The sequence below is a fragment of the Myodes glareolus genome, chromosome 4 (assembly GCF_982192425.1).
Source record: "Myodes glareolus chromosome 4, mMyoGla1.1, whole genome shotgun sequence".
Classification (NCBI taxonomy): domain Eukaryota; kingdom Metazoa; phylum Chordata; class Mammalia; order Rodentia; family Cricetidae; genus Myodes; species Myodes glareolus.
The window spans coordinates 49077621-49100126 of NC_142029.1; the positions used below are offsets into that span (position 1 = coordinate 49077621).

Here is a 22506-nt window from a genome sequence, read left to right on the forward strand (position 1 = left end):
TCACTGACAATGTGGGAACACTGGAAGTCACTTCTTGAGACTGGGAAATGGGATCACAGGATGGAGCCTGTCCCAGGACGTGTTCTACCTATGAGTGGGGAGGGTGGATCAGGGGCTGTTGCTCTCAGGAGTAAAGGTTTTTGTCTAGCTCCAGGTTCCCTATTCTCCCACCATCTCATCAAACATAAGCAGGTGATGTTCACAGTGGAGGGAAGTGACTAGGAGGAACAGGCACAGAATAGCTCCAGAGCCCCTACCTCCTCTTCTGGGCTCCAGGCAGGCCTCTATGTGGCTTGCTCAAGTATGGGCAGTCGATCAGGTTACTCAGGAAAGCAGGTCATTGGTGGCGTGTGTGCATCCAAACACTTCCATGCTCAGGGTGGAGAAGCATTGGGTTTGCTTCCTGTCTATGTCTGCAGCTGTCCTGTGGGCCCAGAAAGGCCCTGGAGACCCATGCTCTGAGTAATGGCTTCCTACAACTTTGCCCAATCCACTTCCCATGGCAGTTCCTCACCAAGATGGGGACAGAGCCATTTCCTTGCTTCAGACCCACACATCAGGGGTTGGCACTGTGGCAGAGACCTAGGGTCCCTGACCCAGCTTTGGCCTCTGTCATCCTACAGTGCTGTCGGATCCAGGAGTACCCCCAGCCTTGCTGAATAAATCCATGTCTCCCTAAGAGTAGCAGTTTCCTAGGTCCAGGCCTACACTGATGAGCCCTGCCCCCACCTCCCTCGTGGAAAGACATTTGGTCCTAATCATTCTTGTGTTTTTCCAGAGATGGCTGGGGGAGTCCCCAGTGGCAGCTGGGCCTGAGCTGTCTGCCCAGACAGGAGGCAAACAAACGATGACTCAGGCTAGGCACGCACAGCTGGTGCAAGAGGGTACCTGTCTCCCAAGGGGTGACGTGGGATGGTAAGGACTGTTCCAGACACAGGCAGCATCTCACTTACGGCTTCGACCTCTGCCCTCAGCCCTTGGTCATAGTTCAGCCATGGCCCTCAGGCCTACCAGTGCTGAGAAGGGCATCCTGTTTCTCCTATCCCAGTGGAACCAAGGTCAGGGACATAAGACTCAGCAGGCTGGCAGACTAGATGCCAACCCCATTAACGCACACCCCCCGCTCCAAGACTTCAGAGGCTTCCATCGCAAGTGACTACAGCGACTGTTCCAGGCAGGATGTAATACAAATTAGTTTATTTCTCCCTTTACGAGTCTAATGTCTAACTCAAAGATGAACACAGAAGCTGCTGTGATACAAAGGGACAGCCGCTTGATGGTGTGCCTTCAAGTCCTCCAGCTGCCCACAGAACCTCAGCACTGGGCTTGCGGCCAGCCTCTATCTTCAAGGGCTTCCCTCAACAGGCCCACCCCGAGGTGGGTGGGTCAGGAAGACAGCACTGCACAGAGAGTGAGAGGGGCTGTGTAGTAACACAGATAACAAAACCCGACTGGGTGCTGCCTAGTTACTTCCTGTACCAACAGAGCACAGCTGACACCAGAGGCTACGGGGTGAGCAGAAGTGAGGACTGGTCAAGGCTAAGGGGAGAAGGCAGAACAGGAGGGAACTGCAATGTGGGATATTCAGGCTGATATAAATACATACAAGGGAGCCGTGCACACAAAATAGAACTTGTTATATAAAAGTCTTACAGAATCTAGAAAAACCTTAATAAAATAGTCTATAAAAATATAAAATGTAGTGAAAATATAAAAGTATTAACAGTTGGAATATCGAGGGGGCACTGAGGGCAGGGTGCTCCCCGCACCATGGCACGTGCATTTGGACCCACATGCTGGAGGCTATGCTTTGGGTTTCTCAGCCCACAAGGTTCACCAGGAAGGAGCCACGTGTTGCATGCTGGGTGAAGGTTCAAAGGAACAGCAGCATGAGGCAGCTCATGATGTTAGGGGGACCTGGCATGGTGGCTGGTATGAGTCTGGAACCTTAGGGCACTGGAGGGTAAAGACAGGTCTCAGTGATGAGGGAATGGGAGGTGATGGCTCCAATCACTGGCATTATGCCTCTGGGAGGAGCCTGTGTCATTCTGTCCCCAAACTGGAATAAAGGCAACCATGCCCTTTCAGCTCTGCAGGGAGGAGTCTGAGACTTTTTGAGACTTTACCTGGCCACTGACGCTAACTGCTTGAAAATCTGATGCTGTCTCTCAGGGGATGGTAGAAGAGCATACTGGGGATTTTTTTTTTTCCTTTTGCATTGCTGGGATGGAACCCAGGCCATGCCAGGTCACACATTCTACCACTAAGTCATGTCTCCAGCATCACCAGATACTTTTAAGATGCCTCTACTGGGCACACACTGCTAAAAGAGAATTTATGTCAAATACATATTTGGATGACTGGCATCTTTCAGTGGGAAACTGCCATGGCAACTGAGATCAGGCATCGGGAGTTGAGCCATGGGGCTCCAACCCTGTTCTACTGCACCTCCTTAGCTGTCCCCACGGTGACATCATTTCATAGGGGGTGGGCTTTCTCCCCCGAGAATAGCAGTGAGACCACTGTCCAATTCAGACAGCTCCCTGAAGAAGCCAGGCCTCGAACCACCATCCTAAAGTCACAACGATGACACTTTTCGTATCTGAAATAGACAGAGGCTATTGACTAAATATAGAGACCAGCTCCTTTTACACGGTAATAAAAAAAGCAACTTTTAGAGAAGCCGAGCACAGTCTAGATGCTGGAAAAGCGACTCAGCCATTCAAGTGCTAAAAAGTAGATAGCAAAAACAGGAAAACTGGTCATGGAAAAAGCACTTCTTACAACTGCCTTGCTCCAGTTCTTAGTCTCACTGTTTATACTAGCTAAGGATTGTTTCCTATTTGTTTTCCAGGTAGTGTAAGAGAGTCTTTAAGTCATTTAAGGCTGTTTCCCTTGTGTTCCGATAATACTGTGTTAGAAAATGTTTTCTCATGACAGCCACCCATCAGGGATGCTTAGGGTTGAGCAAAAATAACCTCCCTTGTTCAGACCCTCTCTAGGCTTCAAGAAGGAACTGTTCCAAGTCCCCAGAATATGCTATGTCCTGCTGGGGACAAGGATGATCCAGGCAACATAAAGACTTGGAGAGCTCATCACGCTTGTCCTCAGGCAAAGATGCTTCCAAAGCTAGGAAGCTGGCAGTCAGCCTCAATCCCCACCCAGTCGCTGGGCATGACATCAGAGCCCTGGCCACTGCCACCCAGGAGCCCGCAAGCTACAGCTCTGCCACATCTGAAAGTTTCCTATGTTCCTTCATGCAGAGGTGGGCCTACTTCAAGGTTCACTTGGAACCCCAATCCAGTCACACTTAGAAAATGGCACCTCCAAGTCACCTACAGCAGCTGCTGGAGGTGTGTCAATCCCCTGCAAGTCAGGATAGAGCAACTGGCAAAATAGCTGGCGACGAGAAGGGTGGGGCTAACTGCAGGGCAGGGTGAGTGCTACAGGCTATGGATGAGAGCAAAGGCTAGTCCAGAGGGGCTGTGGCTGGCAGTGTGAAGCCACCAGCAGAGGGCGCCCCCACGCCCTCTAGGAAGGCTGCTTCTGAATAAGAGTTGTGCTTGTTTTTTTTTAAGAGGTCCCTCTTCTTATGATGACCTTTTGCCCTGGAAGCATTCCTCCACAGTGCCGTCCATGAATAAAAAGAAAGAGCATGGGGAGACGTGGAGCATAGTAGGTTTTGCAGGGTGAAACACGGACACAACTGGAAGATGCTGTAAACAGGCCCTTGGGAACAGTCAACTGGCGAGTCACCAGTCGGGCAGCAAGCATGGCTGTGATAGATGGGACTGAATGCTGTGGCATAGAAATGGCTGTAAAGCCATCAGACCTCTGCCCCCAAACAAGAGGTGAGAAAGTGCAGCTTAGTTTTGGACATCTGCCCAGCAGATACCCAGAGGCCACAGACGTTACATTCTGGCAGCTGAATGAGCAGAGGCACGCCTGGAGTTCTCTTTGCTACTTTTGGTTATAAAGGCAAGAAGAGCAGCATCCTAGGGTGGGGGTTCATTCAAGTGTCTTCCTCTTCATCGCTAACCAGCTCGCCTTTGTCAGGGCTAGTGTCCCGCTCACGCAGGAAATCCTCTCGAATGGCCTCCAGCTCTGTCAGCTCCAGCCGGACCTTCTCCAAGTGGTAGGCGCGCCGGTTCCGAATCTGGCGCAGGGGGAAGGGGTTCAGATCCCCAAAGGAGATGCTGATTAGCTTCCTGGTGGGACAAAGGGCAGAGGCATCAGGAGAGCACTGACTGGAGACCAGGAAAGGGAGCAAGAGACATGTACCATGCTTAGAGTCAGATGGGGGAATGTCACCCTGGGAGCCCAGGCCTACCTTATGCAGAGAGGCAAGAAGGTACAGTGGCTAAGGGGACAACCCTAAACTCAGAATCATTTTTGACTTGATTCTTTATCTACACACTGGGAATCACAGAGGTGTCACCCCATATGGTTCCCACATGGAGGCACTAATACCTGGTGCTCACCTGGAGGCAGCAGGTGTCAATGAGTATGACTCTTCAGGGCCAGTGTTAGGCAGGGCATATTAAGTGCTCAGGAAAACTGTCCTGACACCAATGGATTAGAAATACTAATGACATCAGATCCTGACATCAGACCTTGTCTGCAGTGTGACCTGTGCCAAGACACAGTTCAAAGAGGCACAGACAGTTTCTCATGGAACCAACTATAAACATGTCTTAAGTTTGTTACGTTAGCCTCTGGTCAGTGTTTAATGAAGACAGAGCTAAGGACCATCTGGATGCCTGGCTTTGCTCTCCAGCACTCATGGGTCAGGCACACTGCTTTGATTCTGCCAGACGCATGGCATGGCTTTGCTTCCTGACAGCGGGGCTCATTCCCTTGTTGGCCATGGGCCCTATAAACTTGCAGCAACAGCATGTTGCCAGGACTTCCCCCGTTTCAAATCATTTGTTTGTCTGCTCTTTAGCTATGTGAGCTATGGTTAGTGTAGGTGTACAGAGGATATGTAAGCCGCCAGGAGTTTTCCTTTTTATATTTAACCAGCTTCTCTGGCAAGGAAGTGAAAAGGCTAGACTGGCCGTCTCTCTTCACAGGCCAAGTTCCCCATGTGTTTTAGGACAGGCAATCACCAGAGGTTAAGGCAGACCTGACTGTGCCCAGGTGTTGTTTCAGGGCCCAGTTCTGTGATCTGGCTGGGGCACATCACTGAGACTGGGAGCCAGGAGCCCACCACTGTCCTTTCTCTTATGTGAGCTACAGGCACAGTAAACCAGAACATTCTTTCTTTACTACAGAAAGTGAAAAAGGGGTTGCTAAATTATTAATTTACTTCTCTAGCTGGAAAGAGCCAACTGCGGCAGGACCCAGGCTGCAGTCCTAGGGAACTCAGATACTGCCCTTGAATGCTCAGCCTCTCATGGACCCCAGACACCAACCAGTCCCATCTTGCATCATCCAAAGTCTCCTGAATGCACCTGCTGATATAAGTCCCTGTCCCTCTTTGTCATACCTATCAACTCTGCAGAATGGCCTCTCCTCAGACCACTAGCATGGGCATCTCCTTAAAATACTGGAACTTCAGTGTGGAGGTGCAGTCAAGGCACCTGCAGCCTCAGCAGCCTTGCTGGGGGTGGGGAGGTGCAGGATCAGGGGCCAGAGGCAAATGGAACTGAGGCACACATTGAGAGTTTAGTCCAGTGACCTTGCCTTTATGCAGCAAAGGGAAACTGTTTCAAGAGCCATTCACAAGGTGGCGCTGTAGGATCAGACAAGATGGGAGTGCCCAGGAAGTAGAGGGGGGAATTCATCTCCAGGCAGTCCTGACATTCCCTTAAGACTGTCGGGGTGAGGCAGAATCTGTCTCTGGAACCAAAATGCTCTCAACAGTGTCAGCTGTCATGTGGAAATTCATTGAGTCATTCTTAATCTTGACCAACGTGAGATGAACAAAATCCTCATTCTGAACTTTTCACCCATCTTTCACAGCAAACACTCTCGGATACCCTTCCCACTGGGCACGAATCACGTTATCTTTAGTGTTAGTACTAAGCCTGAAACTATCTTCTCCAGAGAGACATCCTAAAGACAGAGACGACCTCCCAGAGGCCTGGTGTGGCTTCTCCCAACCACTCCAGCTGCCAGAGCAAACACCAATTGTGGCCTAGGGAAAATGGCAGCCCAGACAGGAAATAACTATGTGGCTTGAGGTGTGTGTGTGTGTGTGTGTATGTGTGTGTGTAGGGAAATTGTTCATGAATCTTTCACCTGTTCACGCTAGAAACCTAGGGTCCTTCCAAGTTCAAATCCTGAGTCTCTTCAAGCTGTCCCACTTTTCTCCACCCTCAGGACTCCTTTCTCCAGACTACCGCCTCCTTTCCTGTTCCTTCCAACAGTCACTACTCTCCTAGGGCCAGTCCTGCCCCAATATTCTCCTGCCTACAGTAACTTTCTAATATGTCTAGAATGAAGCTCAAAGTCCCAAGCATAGTCTATGGGAGCCAGGTTAGGCTGTAGCCATGAGCCGCAGCACCCTGGCATGAGCTGAGTGGCCCCTCCCAGTGTCTCTAAGTACACTTGTTCCCACATCTGTGCCGGAAGCATCTCTGTCAAGCACAACTCTTGCTAGTTCCTCCTAGCCTTGTTCTCTTCCAGCCTGGCTTCACCACTACATGGACCAAGGGAGGATCCCTCCGCTGGGAACTGTTTTTAATCTACCATCCCATTCCTGGACAGGTTCTGCCCTATCACAGAGACAGAAATGCTTTAGGCATGGAACCACTGCTTTTGGTTACTGGGATTTATTTACTGAATAAAGAACAAAACCATATTCATCTCTGTCTCCCTGACTGACTGGAAGGTCAGAGTCCTTCTCATTTCTTTCTCTAAAAAAGAACTTTCCTCTGGACAATTCTGAGTCTGAGGACTCTGACGACTCACCTGGCATCAAGGATGGTCCGAGTGAAGTAACGGAGATATTTGAATATGGACATGGAATCTTGCAATTTCAGGATCTCCTCTTCCTTGTATTTAAAAAGTGCCAGGGCGAAACGGAAAATAACCTACGGGAAAGCCAGGGAAGCTGTAATTGAAGACACACACTGCAGGAGTCCAGGCATGAGTCTGGACTCTGGGGTGGGGGCCGGCTGGAGCAAGTGTCCTAAAGGGCCCTGAATTCAGGGGTGACTTCCAGGACCGAACAAAGCCCTTCGGTACAGAAAAACAAATGCTTGTGGTTTCCAACAGTTCAGCCCAATCCGGAAACATTCCTAAGAGTGAGGAGCCCTCTGTGGAATCCTTTCGCATTTGGCTAACCTTTGTATTCGGCAAATACTAACATAGGAGTCAGTTTTACCTAAGAGCAAAACCCAGGCTTTTCTTTTGACTGAAAATGTGAAGCTGCAACTCCAGAGGCAGGCACAGACTTGGCTCAGGGGTCTGATTGACTCTTCAATGCAGTGAAATAATCAGTCGATTTCACTGATTTGTTTTTGGGGTACTCTGGGGCAAGGCTGGAGAGAATGAACTGGCGGTCTTACAAGTTCAGGCAGCTTTGGAACAAACTGCTTTTCTACATCTAAGAGTCCTGACTAGCCTGTGCCAGCCTACACTGTATTGTACTTAGAAAGTGATATTTACAGGGTCAAATTGTTCATGATTCTCTTCAGATACTCATTTATAGCTTAAGAGGAACAGTGTTGATGATCCCAGCTGAGAATTCTTTGTACTAATGACAAATTAAGACTATAAAAATGGTAGCACTCTATGCTGGACACTGAATCTCCATACGGGATAATATACACACACGTGCCTTGGGAGTGTATAGCCCTGGCTATCCAGGAACTTGCTCTGTAGATCAGGTTATCCTTGAACTCACAGAGACCCACTTGCCTCTGCCTCCTGAGTGCTGGGATTAAAGGCGTGTGCTACCACCGCCCAGCCTCTTAAGGCCCCTTTGAGGGGCAACCTGGTGCTTCCCCAACACTGCTGGTGAACTAACCTGGGATCCTGCAATTCTCGGCTAAATCTACAATGCACATGCCTTCGTGTGGAAAGATGAAAGTCACAGGAGAGCTAGGTGCAGCTTGTTCTGAAGTGGCAAGAGACTGAAATCAACCAAAGCGGCCACCATCATGTTACAACACAGGTCCTGTATGTGCTGGTACAGAACTAGCTCAAAGATACAGTAAGTTAAAACAGCATCCTTTAGACAGGCTTAAGAAACACAGACGAGAATATAAAAACTGAGAAGAAAACAACAGAAAATTGGGAGGAGAGAGATTGCTTTCCTACTATATATCCTTAGTTATGTTTTGCTTTTATTTTTACTTAATCAAAATTATTTACTTATTTGGTGTGTGTTGTGTGTGGGGGCACATGCTTGTGTCTAGAGGTCGGAGGAAAACTTGTAGAAGCTGGCTCTCTTCTGCCACCACGTAATTCCAGGAATCACACCCAGGCTATGAGGTTGTTGTGCTGTCCCATTTATCTAATTTTGGTGTATTGTGGAGTGGTGTGTGGGGTAAGAGGAAGACGGGGACTGAACCCAGAGGCCTCACAGGAGCAAAGCGAGCGCTGGACCACTAAACTACCGAGCATTTTGCTAGTTATTCTGAGACAGGATCTCCCTATAAGCGACTGTGTTCAGCTTCACACTGAGGTTTTGATGGATGAGCAAGTAACCGCTGTTTTCCAAGGCTTGCAGGAGCAATCACACTGGGAACTTTGGTGCTGTGGTAACTTCCTAAATTCCAGGTGACCCAGCCACTCAGTCACTGATGACATGGTCAAGCACATATAACTGGGAAGAGTACACTCACCTTTGGTCCCTCATAAAGGAAAGAGTCCCATATTTTAAAAAGGACATCGCTGACAACACTGTCCACAAAAACCACCAGAAACCAGTTGAAGGTGATGAGGGTGTAGTCCACTTTGTACTGCTCAAAGTGAGTGTGCAACCGAGGCAGCTTCTCACTCATGAGGTCTCTGAACACCCGCTGGTCCACCTGGAGAGGGAACAGAGGGGAGAAAGATCTGGGTTCTGCAAGCCAGAACAGCTGCTCCAACTGAGAACAAAGCGTGGAGCCCATGGGGACATGCAGCAACACAGCTGTTTCAGATGTGCATGGGGACGCATAGAGCCAGGCTGCTCTGTGGCCTGAGGTAGCTGACCACAAATGCTGCAGGGTCCTACGTGGCACTCTCCTCAGGGGATGGGGAGAAAGGAGTAGTCTGTAGCCTAAAAATAGCTCCTGTACTCAACATCTCAGGTGAAAGCAGGCTACTAAGAGAGCTGGCGGGTTGGTGCCAGCTTGCTAGCACTTCCATGAATACAGGCAGTCTTAGACGGGTGCATGAGAAAAGGTGAGTCACTGAACAAGAAATACAACGTGACTATCACATCCATGCAATGAACATGCTTAACATGACAGGGTGGGTAGAAAGAACATCAGAGTCAAAATCAAAGGTATAAACTATTAAAATGAACGCGATTTTCTGGACTACTTAAAAAACAAAACAAAAGCGCACATAAAAAGGTGCAGAGCCCACCTCACTTGTCACCCATGTCTGCTTGCCCTGTTAAACCTCAATATCCTCAAAGCCATTTCAAAAGCTGTCAAACTATCCCACGCTCCCACAAGTTGCCTAAGAGGTCAAGCTGGGGCTGATGTACATTCAGCAGGAAGCATTGCTCCCCTGCCCCAGGAGCGCCATCCTTGACAGTCAGATCTCACACTTTCTGCTCATTACTTTATCCTTCAACAATCGGACAATGACACATTTGCCAACACTTCAAGTCCCTGGCATGGAAGAAGCTGGAAAGTAACAAGATTGATGGACATCTGATTATGAGACCAAGTGATGACACAGGATTTGTTCTATCTGGGTAGGGGTCAGCTGAAGATGTCTGTAAGTGCAGGACATCCATCTGACACTGAAGTGGGAGGAAAACATGTGTACACAGCTCTTCTTCCAACAGGATGGCAGACTGTGCCTACTTGAGGCTGTCCAGGGGTTGGCAGAGGGCTGGGCATCGAGCAGGCTGCCAGGAAATGCTTGCTGAGGCCTCTGTTTTAGCCTTCCTCCACTGAGCACTGGAGGACATGGGATAAGTATGTCATTCATTGGTGTCTGCAATGCCTGGTGAGGTCCTGGCACACAACATGCATTTCAAGGACGGCAAGAAAGGGAAACCTGGCCAGCAGTTGGGTCACAGCAGCAGCAGGCAGCGGGCTTGGGGCTCTGGGATCTGGCCAGCACTGGCACCGATGGCACACTCACTTTAAGAGCAGCCTTACACATAATAGTTGGGGATGCTGTAGAGAAATGAATGTGTTACAGACATCTGAGAGAAGAAATGGCACCGATATCAGGGAAAAAAGTATCAGAGGACACCCCACCCGGAGTGGTCGGGACAGCAATGCTTCATTTTTTTCTATTTCAAAACACCGGGGCATCCGAGGCTCTAAATTTGAGCTGACACGGCTGTTTTCAGGTGCTCTGATTACACAAAGCCCGAGCCGCTCATTTTTAAAGCCACACCTGGCTGAGACTACTGCCTCACCCTCTTGTCCATGTCCTTGTTCACAGACCCACGGAGAGGGAAACAGCCCACGGGTAGTTAGCAGGCGAAGGGACTGCAAGGTGAACAGGCCAGCTTCTCTAGTGTCCATGACGTCAGTGCAGCTGGGATAGGGACCTGGATTTGCAGCTGTGGGAAGGTCAGAGCTCAGCTTCTCACCAACCTCCAGTGACAATGGGGAAGGAGTACACAAGCTTAGACCGTGGGGCTACAAGGACCAAGTCCAGTCCTCAGCTCAGTCCCACAGCAACTGCTCCTTTTTCTGTTTCTATTTATTTACTTATCTATTTATTTATTTTTGTTTTTGAAATATTCATTTTTTGGGGGTGTATACATGTACCATCATGGTATGGAGAAGACAACATGAAGGAATTGGTTCTCTCCTTTTACCATGTGGATTCTAGAGATTAAACTTAGATCATCAAGCTTGGTGAAAATGACTTTACACAGTGAGCCATCTTGTTGGCCCAAGGGAATTAACTGGCCCTACCGAGTTCAATGTCTTTGACTTTCCTTTTCTCCTGAGCCAAATGGGGGATAATAAGGTTGCTACACGGTATGACTTGACAGTGAAACTGGTAGTAAGAAGGCCAGGCTCACTAAATACATATCTTTGGATGGTGCTGGACATCCTAAGATGACAGAGGTGTGGTCTGGATGGTACCACTGATTAGCTGGAGAATGAGCAGACAGGCAAGGGTTAATCCAGCTGGGTAACAGCCATTATGGGGTGGCATGAACTGAAGTACCCCTTACAACTGCCCTGGGAATGCAGGATGGCAGTGTGGAAGGGAGGGTGTATGCTACAACTTCTAGGTGCAGGGGATGTGTTCTTATAGAGGATTCCCGCAGACTGAGAACCAGTTCTGTCATTAGAAGGTAAACTGTGTCCAGCAGCTATTAGTGGGCGGGAACTGTTCCATAGACCATGGTGCTAGCCCAAACGGAGCAGAAAGGAAAGCAAGCAGAAAGGACAGGCTGTGTGAACAGGCATGCCAGGTTTGCGTGAACCTGGAGAGGCAGCTGTGGAGCAGCCATAGCTATGGTTGACAGACAGGAAGAGCCGGAGAACAAGGTAGCCAGGAAACAGAGAAAACGGCCAGGACAGCAGAGAAATTGGGGAGCACTAGGGTAGTCCTAGTCCCCAGAGAAGTGCCCAAGGCAAGACCAGGTGGAGACAGATGATCTGGCCTCTGATGTCATCATCCAGGTGTGGATGGAACATGTACCAGACCCTCTGATGGGGGAGGTCACTGCCCATCCTACTGCAGCTCTCTAAGATTCATCATCGTTCGTCTGTTCCCAGAAGCTACGGAATGGCAGGGTAGGGCACCTTTAACAGTTAAGACTCCTCCAGTTTCCTCAGCAGTCCTTTGTCCCCCACATCTCTTCCAGCCTGCTTCCTGCATCCTGGAAGAACTGATTAAACATACCAGCATCCCTCCTGCCCCCGAATCTTTGGTCCATGACAGACTGCCAGGGAGGGCGGTCTCTCTGAGGTGCTCAGGGAGCGGAAGAAGCTGACCTATCCACTCAGGGATCAGCTGTTGCAGCCCCGCTGCAGTCATGCACACATCTGCCCCCACAGGGCTGACTTGGGTCAGATGACAACTGGAGTCCTAGAAGCCAGTGACCAAGGCATAGTATTTCGCAGTACCTGGGACCCCAACAGAGTCTTTGTGTAATAGTCTCGAGGCATGAAGACTTCCACGATGGTAACAAGACACCAGAAAGCATCTTCCTGTTCCAGGTAAAGTAGGGCCACTGCCACCAACCTATGGGCAGACAGGGACAAGGTCAGTGTGGGCTCCTGTTTCTGCCTGTTTCAAGATGTCTGCTGAAGTCGTTTTCTCTAAGGGTCAGTGTGATTTCTACTTCTCTAATGAAGAATAAATGAGGATCTCTGTGTAAGTGATGGATCCTCTAAAACTTGAAGAGAAAAGCCACACTTCCTCTCATTCTGTCATTTGGATTTTGTTCAAAGTTGAAATTATCTCCCAATGAAAATGCCTCCCTGTGATCTATCAGCCTTGTGTAAAAAATGCTTCACTTGGGCTGGAGATGGCTCAGCCATTGAAGGTCAGGTCCACAAACAAAAAAATGTTTCAGTCTAGTATTCTGCTAAAGCAGCTAATTCTTTGAGTTCACTGCTTAAAATGTTTTGATCCATCCTTTTATTTCTAAGAAATAATGTGAATGTAACAGAGTATGAGGTAGTTTCAGAATCTGATTTCACCCACTATCCAGCTGCCTCTCTGGAGGGAGGAAGGGGTTGCACAGAATCCCCAAGAGGGGCCCTTGGAACTGCAGGAGGTGGGCACATGGGGCAGGGAAGGAGCTCCCTCAGACCAACTGCTGTGCCACTCATAATGGAAGCCTGGCTCCGCCCATTTGTCCACTGTAATAATCAAGAGGCTGCTGATACAACATGACTCATCCAAGTTTCTGAGCAGGCTAGAGCAGGGGGATCACAAGTTTCTGAGCAGGCTAGTGCAGGGGGAATCACAAGTGGAGGATCATGTCTGGGCACGTCGGCAAGACCCTGTCTCAAAATTTAAAATAAAAGTGTGTGTGAAGAGAGGGTGCTGGGGACGCAGTTCAGTGGTACAGCACTGGCCTGGCATGCCTCAGGCCTGGGAGCCAATCCCCACACCACAAAACAAGGATGGGGGATGCTGCTATACCAGAAACGGGCGGAAGTGAGAAAAAGTTCCTCCCCACTAAGCTGAAATCCAGTAACGTCTGCCCCAAACAAAATTTAAATGTGTCACTCACAGGAAAAATGCCCTTGCTCAGAATTTGATCTTTTCTTTTTCTTTGATAAAACTGAAAGAAATCAGCAAATCTCAAATTTAAAAACAGGACCTGAGGAGGTGGCAATGGGGTGACTCCAGCTTCCCTAAATGGGATGGAGAGTGGGGCGGTGACAACCAGAGGACAGTTACAGAGAAAAGTTCCCAGTGGGGCAAACACAGATGACAGAGGCCCAGCTCCCAGGACTCCGGGGCTGCACTTAGCCGAGGCTGAGCAGGGTAAGCACACGTCCCGCACGCGCTAGGACTCTCATACTGAAGTACTAGGTTCTCAGAAGGCAGGGGCACGTACCAAGTATTCCGAGGGAAAAAAATCTACCCCACCCACCAATTAAAACTGAGAGCTTCAACAGGGCGGGGTGGGGCGCATCAGTGCTCTCAGTACACGAGGACCACAGAACTGGTTCCAGGAGAGCACCACGAGTCTTCCATGGAGCCCTGGCCTCAGTCCTTTCAGACTCAGTGCAGTGTCAGTTGTGGCTTTAAGTAAAACCAAGACTGCTTTAGGCAGGTTTTAATTCTGAAATGGAGACTAAGAGAAGCTGAGGTAGTGACTGGGTTTTAGCTGGGTTTTGAATGAGCAGCGGTAGTACAGCTTTAAGCCTCCCCTCCCATAAGACTTGCACGCAGACTCGATCAGCTTACCAGAAGGTCAGGGGCAAAAAGCCTCTGAGCCGCCATACTAAACACCAGCATCCAAAACACAAGCACAAGCACTCTGCTTAGGGGAGAACTTCTCAAGCACACACAAAGATCTTCATTCTGATTTTTCCCCCTCCCTTTTGAGGCAGGGTCTCCCTACGTAGCCTTTACTGGCCTAGAGCTTACTATATAGACCAGGCTAGCCTCAAACTCACAGGGATCTACTTACTTCTGCCTCCCAGGTGCTGGCATTAAAGGAGTGTCACCATGTGTGGTTTATCCTCTGACAAGCTTGGAAAGGAACACAAGCCGCAGTGACAGCGGAGAGCAGAGAGATGACACAGGGCAAGAAGAGACACGAGGGAAGAAGCTGCCCCAGCACCCAGGGCCTGGTGCTGACGGGTAGTTTGGTGGGCAGCAGACCTTGGTGCCCACAAAGCCTTGTCTTGGCCCAACATACAGCTCAGGGTGACAGCCTGGATCACTAATAAAAGGTGAGAGGCCCTCTGTGTTCTCTGCTTATGGAAACGTGGAAAACAGTCAGGACCTGTAAGAGATTCTACTCAATGGCTACAAAGCAAAACAAATAGACATGAATGTGAGAGAGATCTGTGGGAAGGAGGGAGAAAACAGGGATGGAGGGGGTTGGGAGAGTACTGAATGACAGCAGTCAGGATGGACTACGTACACGAGTAAAACTGGTAAGAAAAAAAAATCTAATTGAAAAAAAAGGCAAGCAAATTTACATCCTTTAAGGGCTGAGTTCTAATTAGCAGAAAAAAAAAACCATTCAGGATCCTGCACAAAAAAATGAACAAGCTGCTACTCCAAGATGCTCATCCTGGCGCTGGGACTGAACCAGGGTCTCACTTATGCCAAGGACACACAATACCACTGAGCCACATCCCAGCCAGCTTTTTACTCCTTAGACTTTCTAAAGCAGACGTGCCTGAGTTACTCTAGAACTGTGTTGTGAGATATCTGTACACTGTGAAGATGTATTGCTGTGGTTGGTGTGATACAAAACTGAATGACCAATAGCTAGACAGGAGAGAGAGGCAACACTTCCAGGGAGAGGAAGAAAGAGGAGGAGGGATCTAGGCACGTGATTATATCAGAGAGATGCCAATGAGACTCTGAAGAAGTTGGACATACAGTACAGAACAGAGGTACCCGAGCCACATGGCAGAACGTAGATTAATAGAAACAGGTCAATTTGAGTTATAAGAGTTGGTTGGAGACAAACCTAATCTAAAGGCTAAACTTTCATAATTAATATTAAGTCTCTGGGTCATTATCTATGGGCTGATAATTCAAAGATAGTCGTCAAGAAAGCTTGCTACGGAGCTGGAGGCACTGCATCGTGAACACTTGCTATCATCCCGGGATCCTGCCCCCCCAGAATACAGGCTTTTCTTAGCTGGGGGGAGAGGGAGCTGTCAGGAGGAGAGGGAGCTGCCAGATATGGCCTGGTGCCTGGAGGTTTTCTAAAGCACAGGAGAGAGTAGTCTCACACCTACCTGTTGAGGCCTTGGCAGTAGCCAATATCTGGATTTCGCCAGGAGAAGGCGAGCAGGACATTGCGCAGCTTCTGGATGCCCTCTGATGTGGGGCTGGAGTAATGTTTATTGTTGGGTAGAGTCCGCAGCAGGTCCAGCTCGATCTGCTTGGAGGCTGGATTCTGTTTCTCCAGTGCCTTCTGGAGCAAGCTCTGGAAGTAGCCGGGGTCCACGCTGTCCTTGAATTTCCTGGTGTGGCGGTCGACACACCACTTCCATACCTTGGAGCGGTGCTCGTGTGGAATGCCTGCTCGGATCAGGTTCTTCAGCTCCGGAGAGCAGACCATCTCCCTGTTCATTGTGCTTGCAAAATAGTTTTCCCACTTGACCCCAGTGGAAACTTCCTGATTTTCTGTGAGGTACAGAGTCTTCAGGTCCAATGCTCGGACCTTGGCGACCAACTTCTCTTCCTCATCGTCATCAGGGACAGTCCTGAACCCATAGATATCAAACTCACTGTGGACAAATAACAAGAGGGACAGTAGAGACGTCATGTTCTTGGCAAAGGGTGCAGTCAAACAGGAGCCACTTCAGTTCATCAAGCACACAAGCGTCTGGATGAGCAGGGCCAGGACAACTGGCCGTCTGCACAGAAAAGGTCTAATGAGATCAACTCTCCATTCATACAGGGAAAAAAAAAATCACTGTTAGATGGGTTAAAACTCCCATAAAAGCAGATAAAACCCATAAAAGCAGATAAAACCAGACAGAGATACAGGCACTATCACCAAGCAAGACTGACCTAAGTGGGGCAGAGGGGTGTACAAGGCCGATCTCAGTGTTCAGGAGGCTGGAGAGGGAGGATTCTAAGTTCAAGACAAGTCTGGGTGTAGCTAGAAAGACACTGTCTCAGATAAAGGACCAAAGAAAATGAAAAAAAAAAAGGCCCAACTATGTGGCTATGTTAATGTACATGTCTCGGCCTTCATACATCCGGAACAACTTCATGCTTCAAAAGGTACTGTTTAACAACAACAAAAAAAGTATCTTGTGATGTTTGCCAGTCTAGACTCAAGTGCTCCTCCTGTCTCAGCTTTCCAAGTAGTTGGGATCACAGGTGTGTGCTACCATACCTACCCACAAGGCATCATTTTCAAAGGTGAAAAGACACGAAGACTTCGTGTATTTGTAAGATGTTGGGTACGGATATTAATCAAGGCGTTGGCAGACAGAATATAGCCATACAGATGTCAACATCCTACTCCTGAAATCTGTGACAACATACAAGGATGTGGCAGATGGTACTCATGTTACAGAATTAAGACAAGGAGATTGTCTGGGTTACCAAGAGACTCAATAGCCACATGAACCCTTCAAAGAGAAAAAAGGAAAGCTGAAGAGCAGATCAGAGGAAAATGACAGCAGAAGAGGCAGGAACTGGGTCAGCCACTGACCCTTTAAAGAAGGAAGGGGCCATGACCCATGGAAGGCAGGGCTCGCTTTGTATCTACCAGGAACTGTATCTACCAACATTTTTAATGATGGCAATGAACTGCTCCCCAGAAGATCCAAAAGGAGCTGGTCCTTGGTTAAACTGTGATTTCAATCAGTAAGACCTTATGTTGCCTTAGGACCTATGAACTTTATGACAGCAAAGTTACTGCTAAGTCTGTGATTAGTTGTGGTAGTATCAGAATCTAGTACAAAGCTTCTGACATAATGGATATGCTTAGGAACTTTGGAAATCAAATCTAGTGGAGTTGAAGACATGCACTTCTTCCACATTAGGAATCTCGTTCCTTTTCTCTGTTCTGGATATACTCTTGCCTGGGCACACAGAACATAGACCATGGTGTTTATAACTACGAAAACTAGAAAGGTCTTAAGTGCCCTTCATGAGGGGAAGAAATAATGCCTCTGTGGTCTGTTTATCTAGTGTAGTTCCGCAAAGCAGGGAAGGATGGAAAAAACTCCTAAATGCACACGGGAAGAATGCAACACACCTTCAGAACAGCTCCCAGAGGTCACCAACAACTATGAACGATGCAACCACATGTGATGTGGAGGAAGCAGCCTTGAACTTGAGGTTCTGGCTGCCTGGGCTGGAGTTTCATCCATGTATTACAGGGTGTGTAATCTAGGATATGCTATACCACCTCCTAACTCAGTCACCTCATAAAATGAGGCAAAGCCCACCTGCACTGAGCATTTAATACAATTCTGCATGTGAGCACTGAGCAGTTCCTGTACCCGGCACACCGGTACAGAAAAGTGTGCTGTAACAATAGTGCTGCCCATATTCTGAAAGTTTACTTCTGTCATTTGAATAGCAGTCAATGCTGGTAGGTTCTGTTAGCTTGGAAAAGGGGCCAGGCATGTCAAAGGGCTTCATCTCAGGCTGGAGGAAAGGCAGTGAGGAGACCATATTGAGCAAGGTCCAGAGACAGTGCTGTGCCTGAGTGACAGAGACAGAAGGGGAGGGTACACCAGGTGAGTCTGCAGAGTGTCCTAGTCCCAACACTCTTGAGACTTGTCAGAAAATGTATTGAATATGAGCTTTAATCCAAGATCCGCCATATACTTCTAGGTTCTATGACCCTCACCCCTGTAAAAACAGTGCAGTATTTTACATGTATGTGTCTTAGTGCATCTTAGGGTGGGTCCATGGTTTGTTTCAGATCCTATGTGGGTCTTGGGCCACTGAGTTGTTGTAGAAACTGCCTTCCCATACAGGGAAACAGCTTCCCTTCACTGCCCTTTGCTTTCGGTTCCCCTGCGGATGGGATGCGTGTGTGTCAGGAAAAGGCTCCCATTCCTTAGAAAACTGGCCCAGGCAGAAGTGGTATGTATCGGAGGTGTGGCCTCTTTGACATGGCTTTGGAATCAACAGATATGGACTGATTTCAGCTCCACCACTTGATCTCTGAGGGAGAACGATGACATATGTGTTACTGGCCTGACAGTAGCTGTCGCAGGCATCAAATCAGACACAGTGTTAAGTTCCCCGTGAGTATCTACTGCTGTGGAGAGAAAACTTTAGAAAGCGGTGGACTTCCCGACAGAATCAAACACATTCACCTGACCAGATGAGGCTTAATGAATGCTTGCTCCGGCTGTTCTTGGCTCTCAACCTGCAGAGCATCCTCCAACAACTGAGCTATGACGTCCCTGGTCGGCCCCTGTTCTTCTGAGCAAACTGGTGTCTTCATTTCTTGAAGCAATATCAAGTACTTACTTTCTACCTGGCAGAGCTTGGCTTCCAGGCTGGAATACTGTGGAGAATATAAGGTTAGATAAGGTGTTACCCGCACCCAGAGATAAACACAGGAAAAGCAAGCCTTGGTATCTTAGGCAACAACGAGCTCAAGCCAGCATGCCCAGTAGAAGAGGAAGTGAGCCCGCTGCAGACTAGAGCACAGGTGAAAGGCTAATCACTCCACGGACCTTAGGGCTAAAACAGCCTGCCACGGCTGCCCTCTTCTTAGGGCTAAAACAGCCTGCTACGGCTGCCCTCTTCTTAGGGCTAAAACAGCCTGCCACGGCTGCCCTCTTTTTCCTAAGGGTTTTGACGCAGAGGGAGTGCTGATAAGCACAGGTACCACTCTTCAACATGGTCAGAGTGAGCAACAAAACTCGCCGTGTGCCAATTACTGAGGTCAAGTCTAATCCTAGTTGGTTACACGGGCCATGAATTCCCCCACCCCATGTACACCAACTTTGTTAGGACATCATGTCCAGGTAGGACTAGTTCCCATTTGCTACCTGGTCAGAAAAATCAACTTCACCCTGGCAAATAGGCAGGAATACGGTTTAGAAATGTGCTCAGAAGGCTATTCAAAAGATAGCATATACACACCACAGCTGTGGAGAAGTGTCAGGTGTCTGTAACTCACTGGCACACAGCTGGAAAGTCCCTTATACTTTAAAAAGCTCTCTGCTGCCATAGTCATGGTTGACTCTCAAACCAACCCTGCTGGATCTATGGAGATGGTAATATTCTCACCATTCCTGTTTCACAGATGTGAAACCAATCTCAACAGCATAAATAAAAAGCTAGACAATTTTAATTTGGGAGAACGCCAAATTGCACTTCATTTTCATCTCAGAAAACACCTTTAAAATGAAGGTCACATGTGTACATGTGAGAGTATTTCTTTGTCATCTACAATAAAAATGCACTGGACACACTTAACATGTATTTTGATGCCAGCAGCCATGCTTTTCCCAATGGGGTGGCTGGGTAGGTTCTAAAGCATATCCACTTAAATACAGTTTCTGGTGTAGGAGGTTCTTCTGTTCATGTGTTGCTTTCATTGGTTAATGAATAAAGAAACTGCCTTGGCCTAGTTGATAGAACAGAACTTAGGTAGGTGGAGTAGACAGAACTGAATGCTGGGAAGAAAGACAGAGTGGCAGACGCCATGGATCTCCTGCCTGAGACAGATGCTGGTTAGAATCTTGCCAGTAAGTCACAGTCATGTGGCGATACACAGATTAACAGAAATGGGTTAAATTAAGATGTAAGAATTAGCCAATAAGAAGAAGTTAGAGCTAATGGGCCAGGCAGTGTTTAAATGAATACAGTTTCCGTGTGATTATTTCGGGTGTAAGATAGCCGGGCAGCCAGGACGACAAGCAGCCCGCTCCTCCTGTTACAAGTTTCCTCTCTCTCACCAAGTGGTAAAATGTGTCTACCCTGACTTACCTTTGCCATCAGATCCCTCTCTCTCCTTTCTGCATTTCTTCGTAGAGCAGAGAGTTCCAAAATTTCCTTATTTAGAAATTTATTTTGGGTTTTGTACCCTTGCAGACTATCCTGTAGGGGGAAAATATCAGTTCATATGGGTTGCATGTTGGCTAATTATCCTACCCAATTAGCATATCTGAGTCCTGCTAAGTGAGAGCAAGTTCTAAAGGAGGATTGAAGATGTCTGAAGGTGTGTTCTGAGGAATGTTCCGGTCATTTGCGGCAGCAGAAGGAGGTGGGAACTGCTGTTGCAATGAAGTAGGTGAACAAAACATTTACTTAGCAGTGGAGATTTCTCTCAACTGATTTCAGAAGAAATAAACAGGGTGTATTTTCTAAGTTCATTCATACCCATTAAGTTGGTGATGAAAAAAAAAAGCAAAATTTAACATTCCTTTCACCCAGAAAAATTGAACACATTCTTTGTAGGTTCTTGTTTTTACTTATATAGCTTCTATTTTAAAATGGCTGTAAAAATGCACAAAAGCCCTTAATTAAATGCAGCATGTAATGATAAATGCTACAACCTATGAAGCATCGGGGACTTTGGAGAACACACCCCTCACTTTTGTACACTGCAAAGTTTCTAAGCTGGGGAAGAGCTGAAGGAGAAGCACAACAGGGCAGAGGGTGGGGCTCGGTGGTAAAGCTCTCCCTTCTGGCACAAGGCCCTGGCCCAGTCCCCAGCACCAACTCCACAAATTACAACAAAACGGGCCCTCTAATGGGTGCCCACCTGTTCACTTCTGTGACATTTATTTTGTATTTGAGAGAACATAGCGAGTTGGAGACGAGGTTGTTTTGTAAAGACAGGGTCTCTCTACTATAAATCCTTGGTTGCCCTGGATGTATCTATGTATGAGTATGAAGTCTGGCTTCAAACTCAGAGTTCTGGCCCGGCTTTTGCCTTCCATGGTCACAAGTTTTGCCACTTGAAGTGCAGTTGTGGGTGGGTAGGGAAGAGCTTTCACACAAAATTCTCTGGAAATAAAGTTTACTGATTCCTTTAGATGTTCCTCATGGTAAACCAAGGAAGCTTCTAAATAAAGATGAATTAGAAGCATCTTGAAGACTGTGGTTTCCAAAGACTACTTATAAATTCCATCTTTTGCAACCACAGCCTCCTCTGCCCCTGATCATTTTTTTAAAAATATTTATTTATTTATTATTATGTATACAATATTCTGTCTGTGTGTATGCCTGCAGGCCAGAAGAGGGCACCAGACCCCATTACAAACGGTTGTGAGCCACCATGTGGTTGCTGGGAATTGAACTCAGGACCTTTGGAAGAGCAGGCAATGCTCTTAACCTCTGAGTCATCTCTCCAGCCCGCCCCTGACCATTTTTAAACAGTCCTACAGACACCCCCAGTCTCCCGATAGATAGACTGACCATTTCTAAACAGTCCTCCAGACACCCCCAGTCTCCCAACAGACTGTTCTATGAGATGCAGAGGAACTGGAAAGGTACCCCTGGTGCCCCTGATTTGCTGGCACTCATGAACACGTGCTATGGGCAAGGCACATGAGCTTCTTGATCTCACTTAGACCTCTTGAGCCCCAGGAGTCATTCTCGACATTATTTCTCAGGTAGACCCAGGCCAGGGAGGCTATGCATTCACTGAATGCTGTGCTGGGAAGTCAGCTTCTAAGCTCGGAGGGCCAGGTTGAGTGCTTGAGCCTCCTCACCTGCATCTCAACCCTTGCATGGTACCGGCATCACCCCAGCAACCCAAGTACATAAGTGAAAATGTCAGACCCCAAAGGTTAACGTGTCCTTTTCTAGCTCAGATGATGGCATTTTCTCCTCTCTCCTGGCATCTTAAAAATACTGTATTTGGAAACAATGAATAAACACACCATTAAAAGGCAGGTCAGTTAACGGGAGGTGGTTGGAAAGAAACTAAAGATACTGAACTGTGAGGAGAAAGACTAAATGACAGGTACTTGTTCTCCGCTGGCTTTGTAGTTTGTCTTTATTGTAAAATTTGTGCTCCAGTCTAAGTAAATTCTCACTATTTACCATCAGAATACTTTGTTGAGAATGTTGATATAACATTAACATCTGGCAGTAAACACTCCGCAAGGTGTCCAGTCCAGATGTGGACCACTTCCTGCAGCCCTCTTAACTCCCCATGGGTAGCGCTGTTTGACAGATGAGGCCTAGACCTGAGGTCACTGCCAAAGTCAGAGTTCACTGTGGAAGGATGACTGAGCTCCACACAAGCTGCCTACACTCTTCTGGGAG

At 47.9% G+C, this 22506-nt stretch overlaps 1 protein-coding gene across 2 annotated transcripts in view; it reads right to left on the reverse strand.

Moving 5' to 3' along the window:
* Positions 1-1180: 1180 nt before the first annotated feature.
* Positions 1181-22506, reverse strand: part of Tbc1d2b (TBC1 domain family member 2B) — a 73505-nt gene continuing 52179 nt past the window's right edge. For both annotated transcript variants that reach the window (XM_048452485.3, XM_048452484.3), the window contains exons 7-13: positions 20218-20328; positions 18591-18784; positions 15534-16028; positions 12216-12333; positions 8796-8981; positions 6916-7037; positions 1181-4208 (exon numbers count right to left, since the gene is read on the reverse strand). In XM_048452485.3, coding sequence (XP_048308442.3) covers positions 4013-4208; positions 6916-7037; positions 8796-8981; positions 12216-12333; positions 15534-16028; positions 18591-18784; positions 20218-20328 — 1422 coding nt within the window. In that variant the 3' untranslated portion in view covers positions 1181-4012. The remainder of the gene's footprint in view (positions 4209-6915; positions 7038-8795; positions 8982-12215; positions 12334-15533; positions 16029-18590; positions 18785-20217; positions 20329-22506) is intronic.